Source organism: Molossus molossus, unplaced genomic scaffold (assembly GCF_014108415.1).
Source record: "Molossus molossus isolate mMolMol1 unplaced genomic scaffold, mMolMol1.p scaffold_m16_p_14, whole genome shotgun sequence".
NCBI lineage: Eukaryota > Metazoa > Chordata > Mammalia > Chiroptera > Molossidae > Molossus > Molossus molossus.
The window spans coordinates 36,662,788-36,676,002 of NW_023425349.1; the positions used below are offsets into that span (position 1 = coordinate 36,662,788).

Here is a 13,215-nt window from a genome sequence, read left to right on the forward strand (position 1 = left end):
CTTGTGCTGCAGAGACATCGTTTCGGAAGGGAGGAGTCGATCTGTGCAGCAAACCTCATGGTCGTCTTATTTTTGGAAATTGCCACAGCCACCCTAACCTTTAGCAACGACTGCCCTCAGCGGTCAGTTAGGGGTAGGAAGAACCTCTACCAGCACAAAGGTTACTGACTCTCTGAAAGTTGGTAATGGTCAGCATGCTTTGACAATGAACAATTTTTAATTACGTGCGGTGTTTTTGCAGACGTAGTGCCATTGCACATTGCACAGTGCAGTACAAACCTAATTTCTTTGTGCACCGGGAAGCCAGAAATTTCGTGTGACTTGCTTCATTATGATATTTGTTTTACTGCTGTGGTCTGGAACTGAACCTGCAGTATCTCTGACGCATGCCTGTGTCCCAGACCAGAGGCCAGCATCCACTCTGTTCGGGGCCAGACAGCCGATATTTTGGACTCTGTGGGCCATAAGCACTCTGCCACAATGGCTCGCCTCTGCCCTTGCAGCCATAGACCATACAAACACAACGAGCATGGCCGTGTCCCAATGAAGACAGCCGATATTTTGGACTCTGTGGGCATAAGCACTCTGCCACAATGGCTCGCCTCTGCCCTTGCAGCCATAGACCATACAAACACAACGAGCATGGCCGTGTCCCAATGAAACCGCATCCACAGAATCAGGCAGTGGCTGGATTTGGCCCGTGGACCCAAGTTTGTCAGCCCCTTTATGACTCCAAGAAACGAGGCCCTCCTTCCAGCCTCAGCACCCTGATTCTCTCCAGGCTAGTTGCCGTATTTTAAAACTCCGATGGATTGACTTAGAAAAACACTTGATGCCCTGGCCGGTTTGGCTCAGCGGTTAGAGCGTCGGCCTGCGGTACAGAGAGACCCAGGTTCGGTTCCCGCTAAGGGCATGTACCTCGGTTGCAGTTTGTCCCCGGCCCTGGTTGGTCGTGCGGGTGGCAGCCACTCGATGTGTCCCTTCATATCGATGTTTCTCTCTCTCTCTTCCTCTCTCTCCCTCCCGCTCTATCTGAACAAAAAATGGAAAAATGTCCTCGGGTGAGGATAAAAAAAAAAAAAAAAAAGAAAAACACTTGATGTCAGCAAAGCGCTAGTGAGTTTCAGGAATCTCCCACGTGAGGGAATGGAGTCAACCCAGTTGGCCAGAAACAACTCAAACGATCATACTTCACTGCAGCCAACACCGGTAACCTTCTCTCATTAGCTGACATGCTTTCCTCTTTGGTATTTCATGAAATGAGAATCGAAGGGTTTCTTCTGCAGGGAGGCACCAGGCCTGGAGTGAGGAGTGGGGAATGAGGAGAACTGAACAAATCTCACTTAAAAATAATTTGCAGGCCTAACAGCAAGGCCAGACTTTTTAAACAAGAGACAGTGGCTCTTGTCAGCTGCTGCTTGCCACCCAGGGCCCCTCCCCCTCCCTCCCCGAAAGCCCACGGCGCCTCAGTGCCCCGCACAGAGGGGGAGCATTTGGGAAAGAACACACACACCCACTGGAACAGGCAAAGGCACAGTTGTGTAACACGGAACAAACAGGCCGTGGGAAGCAGCAGGCGCTCCTGTCAAGGCGGGCTGGTGAGGGACGAGGATGAACAGTAACTAGACATCACCCTGGGTCTGTGTGGGCAAATGCTCACAGCACCGCAGTGGAGGCTGACGCTTAATAGCAGCTTGTCTGCTTCGGAAGCAGTTGCCAAGCAAAACCTTTCCCTTCGGCCTCCGATGGCTTCAGTCGCGTCCTCCTGCCGGAGGCTACTCACCGAGGTCAGCGCCTCCACGTTGGCGCCCGTCAGACAGAGGTAGCGGACCACGTCCAGAATCCCGTTGTTGGCTGCAAGGTGCAGAGGTGTCCGTCCGTACTGGAAGACACAAAGAAGATCCCAGGGAGACCTTCTCACAATTGAGCCTGAGGATAACTTTTATGGGGTCCATCCCACGGGGCCAGCACTGTGTGAGGGGTCTGGGATTGCCCGGGAGAAGTAGGAGGCACGGTCTGCCTTCTCCAGAAACTTGCGGTCCCTGGAGGGAGGCAAGCCGAGCGCAATGTTTTCAAGTATGCTTTCAGTTAAAAGAGTAACCTCAACATTGAACTTCAAAGGAGGAGAGTGGGAGGCTTATCATAAGGTAATCAAGTCTCTTGCTGAATTGGTATAAAGGAGGGTTGAATCAGGGCTTAAGGGCTGGCCCCAAGGTTCCAGAAAGATCTGCACCAGTTCACATGTGGACACAGCAAGGGAAGAAGGGATGGAAGGATGGCTACTGAAGACACTCTCATGAGGCCGTGCCACCATTTCGGTTTTATGCCCATGGTTCCCAAATTGTGTGCCAAGGCACCGTAGGGCACTGCCGTAAATCCACGGGGGCATGATAAATATTTTAAGTTTTTGATGAAAGTGGCAGGTCTGGACACCGGATGAATGACTAGCTGCAGGTAGTCAGAGTCTCAACATTAGGCTGCACTGTCTTCCTTCCAATAACGTCGTGTCTGCACAGCAGGGTTTGGTGGTCACTGTGATAAGAAGGAAGTATCTTGAGAAAATTAATGTTCAGTCTGAGTCCAAGGTCTGAGGAGTTGCCCAGCAAGCACACACGTCTTACATAACTGTGGTTATGTAAGAATGAAATTAAAATATTATTCTTTCAATTTACGTGAATCACTCATTGCAACAGCTACTGACTTGTTGGCATACAAATACTAAGTTGTTTAGACTGAAATACTTAGTAAACAGAACTGTTAGGTATTTCTTTCTTTCTTTTTAAAAAAATATTTAAAAATTTTTTTTAGAGAGAAAGGGAGGGAGAGACGGAGAAAAACATCAATCGGCTGCCTCCTGCACGCCCCCTACTGGGGATCGAGCTGGTAACCCAGGCATGTGCCCTGACAGGGAATTGAACCAGGACCTCTCAGTCCATGGGAGGACGCGCAATCCACTGAGCCACACGGCCGGGCTGTTAGGCATTTCTTTTTCCCTGGGGAACCATGTCATGACAGTCGTTGGGAACCGAGAATGTTAGGGCATTTCTATCCTATGTTGTTTATTTGCAAATATAGATTTTTTTGTTATGAAGCTAACACAGGCTCATTGAAAATATCCACACACTGTAGAAGGACAAATGGTAGAAAACAGAAGTCCTTCCTTACGCTGCTCCTCCCCGCAAGTTCCCTATTCAGAGCTAGCCCTACTTAACACTTTGGGGCATTTCCTTCCCAGCTTTTATCTATGAATCCATAAAAAGAGGTACTTTGAAAAGTGAAGATGTAATCATACTCTAGATTCTATTCTGTCACCTGCTTCATCCACCTAATGCTAGATTGTGAACACTTTTCCATGTCTAACTAAATCGACTACATTCTTTTAGATACCTGAATAATATCCACTATATGAATATGTCACAGCTCATTAGCCAGCCTGCCTAGGACGGACCCTTACGATGGTTCCATTTCTTGTCATTATAATGCTGCCAGGAGTGTACATATTTATGTTTTGACTACTGTCATTCTCTAGAGTGACTTAGAAAGTAGAGAGGAAGCATTCACACACCCTAAGTACCTACACCATGTGTCGGCTACAGGGGCACCAGACAGTTCCCAAACACACATACGCTTCCCTCAGTCTGCGATACAGACCAATGTACTGCAAGTCCAATCATTTAAATGTCCAATCATTCAAAATGACTGCCTCTCGCCTGGCCAGTGTGGCTCACTGGTTGAGCGTTGACCCACGCACTAAGAGGTCGCCGGTTCAATTCCCAGTCAGGGTACATGCCCAGGTTGTGGGCCAAATCCCTAGTGGGGGCATGCAGGAGGCAGCCAATCGATGTTCTCTCATTGATGTTTCTCTCTCTCTCCCTCTCACTTCCTCTCTCTTTAAAATCAATAAAGAAAAAATATTAAAAAAATAAATAAAATGACTGCCTTTGAAAAGCTTCCCTCAGTTTCTTTAATGTCCAGATGTCAGCGTTTCCATAGCGCCAGTGCATCTGTCATAGCCGTGAATGCAACATGAGATGCCATTATATTGAAAAGCAGTCTGAGGGCAAGAACCATCCACTCTGCTCCCCACAAGCTCCCTCCCACGTGCATGGCACAGTGCTGTCAGAGAAGGGCAATGATCAACACTCGATGGGCATGACATTTTCTCTTATGCTCCCGATGTATGTGTGTGTGCATCTGTATGGTGTGTGTACATCGTGTGTGTACAAGCTGATGAGAAGAATCAACACAAAAGGAACAGAGTGTTAAGGGCTGTGTGCTCAGCATGATCTATTTCTCCTCCTCTTGTGTGTTCCCTAACATGGCCAAGTTCAACAGCCACTGTCCTGATTTTCAAATGAGACAAGTGAAGACTGAGAAATGTCTATTACATTGCAATCAGTGTCAAAGATAGTGACAAGTTCCTGCCACATCCTGGTGACAGGGGTAGGGTCTAAATGGCCATTCTCATGTGTGGGGGAATTGAATCCAGGTAAGGAAAAGGCACGCCGCGGGAAAGGACGGCGGTCTGCCTGTAAGGCGCGGCTGTCACTGTGCGGTGTCCCGAATCCTGACAGCCAGTTACTAGGGCACGTCCACGTCAGGCCAGCTGAGCTTTCTGGGGGCATAATGCCTTCCTTTTACTTTTCTGCACATCTTCTAAGCTCCTCTTGAGTCCCTGTTATGTTTCCTACAAAAAGGAACACAGAAACAAAGCTGCCACCAGCCCTTCTGAGGAAGGCGGGAAACCCACGAGGGTGCCGGGGCTGAACCCGAGCACCGCAGGCAAACTGGGGAGGCCGCGCAGGTCCAAGGAGCCAGAGCTGCTCCAGGTGGGCTCTGAAGAATGGTCTGAACGTTGCTGCTGATGCCAAGAGGTTGAAACTGTGAAACCAATGAGTTTTCCTCCAGCTGGGCGCCGCTCAATGACAAAGTCACCGCCTGAATGCCCTCTATGTGCTGTTACTGGGCCGTACGTAGTAAAAATTCAAGTTTATGTTGGTGTATGTGAACTACCACGGCCACCTGTAGTATCAAAAACATCGAGGCTTCCTAATACGATCAATAAAAATTTTAAAAAATATCAAGGCTTTCCCATTAAACGAGTCAGTTGTTTTTACACATGAAAGTCTAGGATTATGTGGCTGAGTATTTTTAGAGCATATTTAACAAGCACACTTTTTTGCATTTAGGCATGAGGCGACCACCCGATCCCTCCTTTAGATTAGTGCAAAACAGATGAGATGCGGCGCTTCTTCACCTCAGTCGGGCATACGATGGCCAAGTCTAAATGTATTCAAACGAGTGACACAATGTTCCTTGAAGTCACTTTTTATTCATCTAGAGGCTCCTAGAAGGAAAGCCAAGGGCTTGAGGCTTCTCAATATTACATTTGGCTTTCCCCTTAAGCCACTTACATAACGGACTTGGCAAGCTTAGAATGGGATAAACTAAGAAAGCAGTGAGCGCTAATGGCTAAGACCCAGGATATTGCCTTTTCATATTTCTAGAATGTGAAGATTACCAATTTCAATTTCCATTAGAATTAATCACATAATATGCAACAGGAATGACTTTTTTTTTTTTTGGTAGAAGTATAATTTTCCAGTTGTTTCAGATAATTAATTCTTTTACCTCAAACAAATCATAATAAAAGTTTACTGGCATCATGCCTGCCATTTATAAAAAAAAAATTTCCAACAATTAATTATAATAATTTTACTTGGACTTTTCTCACCTGGGGATATTTTTCCATTGATTTTTAGATAGAGTGGAAGGGAGAGAGAGAGAGAGAGAGAAAACAAAAACTTCAATGGGAGAGAGACACACTGATTGGTTGCCTCCTGAAAGCCGCAACCAGGGCCGGGGACTGAATCTCCAACTCAGGTCTGTGCCCCTGACCGGGAATCAAACCTGCAACCCTTTGGTCCCTGGGGCAATGCTCTAACCACTGAACAAACTGGCCAGGGCTGGACTTTGTTTTTAACACAATCTTAATAGAATAGTGTTTGCCATTCATACAGTTAAAGGGTCAAAACCAACTGAATAGTCTTATTTGGTAATGAAAATCTAGTTGGTATTTAGGGAAAGTGTTAGCTTCCTTCCAGAAGTCTAGAGAATGAGATTTTTAAAAAATCAACCTGAAATTACTTATTTTCATTCATCAAATAATAGCATCCCCTTGGTCTTAAAAAATGTATTTAGCACAAAAAATGGTGTAATAAACTTTTGACCATAAACCTCTCAATGGGGGAAAGCCAAGAAGAGAAACCTGGCCCTGGGAATCCAATCAAATCAGAAAGCATTAGGTGTTTTCCTGAAGACTTAGAGCTCCAGAAAGATGCCCCGGGTTGTACCATGTTCTCTGATTCTTCTACAGGTGGACAGTATCTGTCTGTCTGTCTGACTCTTTCTCAATGCCCATATGTGGTAAACCAGGTTAGGTAGGAAGTACTAACGTAATCATTTTCTGTTATTCTACAAAATTGTTCAGGAGTCATTTGTAAGCTACGACTTTAGGTGGAGAGCCCTGTAAAAAAGAACAGGTTCATAGAAGTAATACTGATTGAACAATGAAGACATGCAAAGAGAAACTTGGATAAAATCCAGAAGCAGGTCAACAGACACTGGGCCTTCAGGGACCTTTCCTTCGGGCCTTACCTTGTTTGAGATATCCAAATTGCAGTTGGCTTCACAGAGGGCCACCACAATAGGCACATTGCCATCCTTGCAGGCCACGTGGAGCGGGGTGTTGCCGTGCCTGTCTTGGAAATCAACGAAGCATCCCTGGCTGATGAGAGTCTGGATGACCTCCATCTGACATCGTCTCACGGCGAGATGGAGAGCGATGTGTCCATCCTGCAACAGACCGCGGGGGGCATGAGCACTTTCACTTAGGCACGTGGGCCTGGCCTTGCGTTCCCGCCGCCACTGGGCTAGGTTTAGTTGGCAACAGGACCCCTATTGCAAAGCCTGAAGGAGGATTAAAAACCATGACCTTTACTCCTGGGAAGGGGGGAGGCCCCATACATTCCCCTCTGAATAATCAGACTCTGCTGACCACCAGTGTGGCCAGTACAACTGGGTAGAAAGAGTTGACACTTCTGTTTGTCTCTGAATGTACAAGGCTTAAGTAGTTGTTGGAACTCCAATGGCCTGTTTTATCAAGTCGTTGGAAAATACTTCTGAAAACATTCGCCCAGCAATCTACACCAGAAGCTGAGGGAGCGATGTGGAGTGATTTGCTCGGGGCCGTCATATATATGAAAAGCAAACATACATGCTTAACCACTGTACCCCACCAAAGGCCAGCCTGGGAACTCCTTCTACCTACTAGAGAATCCCTGCTGAGCAGATGTGTTGAGTTTCAGGAGCTGGTAGAGGGTTTGGAAACATTTCTAAACCTCATCGGTTCTAGGGTTTATTAATCTTAGCATACTGACATTTTGGTCCTGTCCTGTGAGTTGTAGGATATAAGCGGCACCATTGGTCTAACACCCACAACAACCAATAAATGTCTCAAGCCATTACCAAATGTCCCCTGGGGGCAAGGCCAGTTGAGAACTTCTCTGTACCAAGAATATACTCCATAATGGCAGTTACTAGATTAACTACAGTGACCAGATTTAACTATATATGGCAAGATCACAGCTTCATTTTGAGTACAAGTTCATGTACAAGTTGTACAAGTTTGAGTACAACAGAAACAAATTATGTTGCATTTGCTTAATTAAAAAAGGAACACCTGGTCTAGAATTGGGATTCAGACAAATAAGAGTGGTTTATTATCTTTTTACAAAATAGCAGGTGATGGAAATAAAGAAACCACCTATTTCTTTGTTTATCTACAAATTAATAGTGCACTGCCAAATATAGTCCTAAATGAGGATTGTCTTGGGCTCAGCGATCATCACTGAACCTGCTCTCAGCTAAAAAGGCTAAAAATAAAAGAGACCCCGAGTCATCTGACCAATTCATAAATTTTGCTACATGCCACAGATGAGTATTAATTGTTAAACAGACTCTAAAAGGTTCATGGAATCTTTGGGGCAGAGAAAAGATAATTACAATTTGCTGCATTCAAGTTTACTTTAGGTAAACTAATTAAGGAAGTCTTGTGGTCCCTCTGGACCCCCAGATCACTTCTCAGTGAGTGTGATGCATTCACCCAAAGTACCTTGTCAGAGGCATTAAGGTCGGCTCCATGTTCAGCCAGACACTCCACGATGTCGTGGTAGCCCCTGGCGGAGGCGGTCAGGAGGGGCGTCTCTCCTTCTCGGTTCTTAATGTTCACGTTGCAGCCAGCTTCACACAGGGCTTTGGCCACAGAGTAGTAGCCGTGCCAGGCAGCACAGTGCAGAGGGGTTTCTTCTTCCTGGCCAACGACACAAGTGTGTAGAGAAGGAGATTGCAATAACATGAGAGAAAGTGCAGGCAAGATGAGAGTCCCTGCTGAATCGGCAGCAAAGTCAAGACAATGAAGAGAATGGGCTAATAGCGAATGGAGCGAAACATTAATCTGAAATAATAGACGTGGGCCTCTCCTTCATCAGCTTTCTTTCCTCAACGCTTGTGTGTTGGATGAATCTGGCATCCTCAGCATTTGAGTGACAACTGCCTTTTGGGAACCGCTGGAAACAACAGCTCAGCTATTTTGAACAATAGAGCCCCAGCGTGGGTGAGTTTTTAACATCTTATAAAAGTGCCCTCGTTCACTTCATCTGAGATGACTGACAGTAGGAGAGCACCTCTTTGAACAAGAATTCTCATAACAATCTTGGTGCCTCACGATTTCTGTCACGCATATAACATAAAGATGGGACACATAAACGTACTATTGCTGTGGCAAATAAAAGTAGCTGAGATAACATTTTAACAGTCAAGGGGAGGGCTGGCCAGGTCTGTAGCATTGTAAGGCTACATACTCATGGCCAACATCGTCACACACACGTCTGCCTACGAGAGGACTTTACAGTGCAGTGGTTACTGACAGGGACTCCGGAACCAGACTGTGTGGTTTCGAATCCCAAGCCCCAGCTCTACCATTTATGAGCTGTGTGAGCTTGGGCAAGATACTGAACCTCTCACTGCCTCAGTTTCCTCTTCTGTAAAATGAGAATGATAGTAATAGTAACCCACTTCATAGGGCTGTCCAGAAGAGTGAATCAATGAATGTTAGATAATGCTTCGGTTTGAGGCCCTGTCCTCTGGAATCGAAGCAGAAACACGGATAACACTGAGGGGACCGGGACATATCACTGTCAGCCTGCACATGCACGCGGAGGGCGGAAGGAAGAGAGGACATCAGCTGCCATGACTCACCTTGTCCTGGAAATTGGGATTGGAGCCGAAGTTGCACAGTAACTGAACCACATCAGCATGGCCGTAACGAGCTGCCACGTGAAGGGCTGTCTCTCCAGACTGCAAAAGAAACAGCCCAAGATTCAGAGTGCCCTGGGAGCAGGCTGTGGGGACAGAACGCACAGGCCTGGAGGCCATCCTCACAGAGGGGCTCCACGTCCTCCTCTCTGAGGGTGCCCATCCTCTCTGTTCAGATGGCCCGTTGTGACTGGGCCATGGACCCTGGTGTGGAGTGTCCATTACACAGCTATAGCTCATCCTGTTTGTCATAAAACCCCCAGGTGAGAATGCTTTCCCCCGTCTGCGATGGCTGTTCCCGAACTTCTTTATCTACTGATGCTTCTTAGCTATGCGATTTCTTTAAACAGAAAACTCCTTTTTTTTTTTATCCTCACCGGAGGACATTTTTTCATGTATCTTCAGGTAGAGTGGGAGGGAGTGAGGGAGGAAGAGAGAGAGAAACATCGATGTGAGAAAGACACATTGAGTGGTTGCCACCCACATGACCCCAATCGGGGCCGGGGACAAACTGCAACCGAAGTACGTGCCCTTAGCGGGAACTGAACCCGGGTCTCTCTGCTCCGCGGGCTGACGCTCTAACCGCTGAGCCAAGCCAGTCAGGGTGAAAACTCCTTTTTTTAATATTAGGTTCGTCACACAGCAGATATTTAAATGTACAGTTGTATTTACTAACACGTTTCTGATGTCATTGTCCATGTTTAGAATCTCATCTCTTATATTCTCAGAGATTTTAAAACATCACTATTTAGCCCACACAATAACTTTCAGTGAATCAGTAATAGAAGCAACTTCCTTAAGGTATTTTACTTACATCTGTCAAAAAATTACCAGAATAAACGGATTAAAACAAAGCAAAACAAGATACCTTACTGCCACCTGACAGAAACTGCCAGATATATATATGTGTCTTGGATGTGAATGTCATTCTTAGATTGGTTCAGGGCACAGTCCCCACCACTGCACGTGGCAGCTCTGACCACACAGGACACATTATTCTGCACGTGTCAGAAGCAGCAGTGGTTTGCACAGTGGGATCCATATGGGTGAGAAGGTAGGAACCCTAGGTGAGCAGGGAGGAACCCCGGGTGAGCAGGGAGGAACCCCGGGTGAGAAGGGAGGGACCCCGGGTGAGAAGGGAGGGACCCCGGGTGAGAAGGAGGGACCCCGGGTGAGAAGGAGGAACCCCGGGTGAGAAGGGAGGAACCCCGGGTGAGAGGGAGGAACCCAGGTGAGAGGAGGAAAACCCTAGGTGAGAAGGGAGGAACCTGGGTGAGCAGGAGGAACCCTGGGTGAGCAGGGAGGAACCCTGGGTGAGAAGGGAGGAACCCCGGGTGAGAAGGAGGAACCCCGGGTGAGAAGGGAGGAACCCCGGGTGAGAAGGGAGGAACCCCGGGTGAGCAGGGAGGAACCCTGGGTGAGCAGGGAGGAACCCTGGGTGAGAAGGGAGGAACCCCGGGTGAGAAGGGAGGAACCCTGGGTGAGAAGGGAGGAACCCTAGGTGAGAAGGGAGGAACCCTAGGTGAGAGAGGAGAAACCCCGGTGAGCAGGGAGGAACCCCGGGTGAGAAGGGAGGGAACCGCTAGGGTGAGCAGACGCGGAAGGAACCCTGGGTGAGAAGGGGAACCCTGGGTGAGAAGGAGGAACCCTAGGTGAGAAGGGAGGAACCCTGGGTGAGAAGGGAGGAACCCTGGGTGAGAAGGAGGAACCCTAGGTGAGAAGGGAGGAACCCTAGGTGAGAAGGAGGAATCCTGGGTGAGCAGGGAGGAACCCTGGGTGAGAAGGGAGGGACCCTGGGTGAGAAGGGAGGAACCCTAGGTGAGAAGGAGGAATCCTGGGTGAGCAGGGAGGAACCCTGGGTGAGAAGGGAGGGACCCTGGGTGAGAAGGGAGGAACCCTAGGTGAGAAGGGAGGAACCCTGGGTGAGAAGGGAGGAACCCTAGGTGAGAAGGAGGAACCCTAGGTGAGAAGGAGGAACCCCGGGTGAGAAGGGAGGAACCCCGGGTGAGAAGGGAGGAACCCCGGGTGAGAAGGGAGGAACCCCGGGTGAGAAGGGAGGAACCCCGGGTGAGAAGGGAGGAACCCTGGGTGAGAAGGGAGGAACCCTGGGTGAGAAGGGAGGAACCCTAGGTGCAGGACTGTGGGATGGACTGAATAAAACATGAATATGGGAAAGTAAGGTATCTTGCTAAGTCAATACTTTTTATAAAATCTTTGCCCCCAAAAGCCTTACTTTACATACATTGTCTCATGAATCCTTCTAGTGCCAGTGATGGTAAGGTCAGCACTGTCAGCCACTTCAAAGATGAAGAGTATTGTAAAGAGACACGCACACGGTGAGTCAGTGTGAGGACCAGGACTTGGGTCTCTTTCTGGTTGTCTTTCTACTAGAACTCTGAGTTTTCATGGTACCGTGCAAGGTAATTCACTGCTTGCGTATTATGGCAACTGTCTGGCAGATTTCAGCTAACAGCAGATTTTATTAGACCAAGCCATCAGCACAAATTTCTAGATTAAATTCTCTGTAGGAAGATTTTGGTCCTGAATTCTTTCCTTTGGGTCCTGATGTGCGTGGCAGGCGGATGCTCAAATGCACTTTAATTATATCCCCATCCCTAAGAAGAGAAGTGGCCTTACCTTGTCTTTCACATCCAAAGGACATTTGTTCTCATGGAGAAATTTCAAGGTATCCACGTGGCCATGACGAGAGGCCCAGTAGATGGCATTGGATCCACCCTGCATGAAAACCGACATGGAGTCACATTTCCAGGAGCGGATGGGCCTGAGCACACGCCACTCAGACACGCTCCGCCTCCCTTCCTATGTGGTGGCAAACTCCAAAGGAGCAACGTCCATGAGCAATAACACCCTTATTTCGTTTGTCTCTGCACAGGGACTGAGGTTATGTGATACGTTCACATACCAGAGAGCCGAGGAAAGGAGATGAGGGAACCCTGCGTATTATCTTTGTGGACATTTTTTTGGAAGTATCAAATTATTACAAAATAAAAAATTGTTTTTCTTTTCTTAAAAGTTTTGTTTGAGCCTCTGGTAAGAATTCCCGATATTTTCAAGGGCCACGTCCAGGCCTCTAACTGCTCTGTTGCAAATCTGAGGGGGCGGACGACAGACCATTGTGATGACTTTTAGCTGCTAGTCAGTGCGTCTACACTTCCCATGTGATTTATGCCTCAACGCACCTCCGCCTCCTCTGTGGCCCCGTCAACAAGCAGGCACACGCATTTCTGGTAAGATTAATTAGACAGTGAAAACTTTCCCAAATGGGACATCTTGTAATAACACTGTTGAGTAAATGTGATCAGTAAGGAGAAAAATCTGGAATAGTGTACACGGAAAAGCTGATATCCGAAAACAGAGCCCAGAGAAAGACCTTTCTTTATAATATATGTTAGATTGGACCGGGCTATTTAAGCAGTTCATCTTCCTTTATAGAAAACTGAAGTAGAACATACATTATTTTCTCTGTTACCTCTAGGATTAGAGCAGAATACTTAAGAAATCAATTTATTTGCAATAAAAGAGAATGATAACCTTATCCTGGACATCGATTCTTGAACCTCTTTTAATGAGCAACTGTAGCATTTGAATATTTCCACAGCCAGCAGCAATAAGTAACGGAGGTGTTCCATGCTGGAATAGGTAAGAAAAAAAAAATACAATTTTTCAGGTTTGGTAGGAAAGAAAAAGCCCAAACTATCATTGTTGTCCCACACACCTTCTGCTGTCTCAACAGCCGTATAACAACTGCTACGTAACGGGAATGGAAGCCGGTCAGAGCACAGCACGCTTCCTCTTTTGGATTCATAATGAAAGGTGACA

General features: G+C 47.2%; 1 protein-coding gene across 14 annotated transcripts in view; it reads right to left on the reverse strand.

The window, feature by feature from the left end:
* DAPK1 (death associated protein kinase 1) overlaps positions 1-13,215 on the reverse strand; it is a 170,073-nt gene that overhangs the window by 28,906 nt on the left and 127,952 nt on the right. For all 14 annotated transcript variants that reach the window (XM_036260774.1, XM_036260775.1, XM_036260776.1 and 11 more), the window contains 6 exons: positions 12,928-13,026; positions 12,013-12,111; positions 9,319-9,417; positions 8,174-8,371; positions 6,658-6,855; positions 1,784-1,882 (listed from right to left, as the gene is read on the reverse strand). In XM_036260774.1, coding sequence (XP_036116667.1) covers positions 1,784-1,882; positions 6,658-6,855; positions 8,174-8,371; positions 9,319-9,417; positions 12,013-12,111; positions 12,928-13,026 — 792 coding nt within the window. The remainder of the gene's footprint in view (positions 1-1,783; positions 1,883-6,657; positions 6,856-8,173; positions 8,372-9,318; positions 9,418-12,012; positions 12,112-12,927; positions 13,027-13,215) is intronic.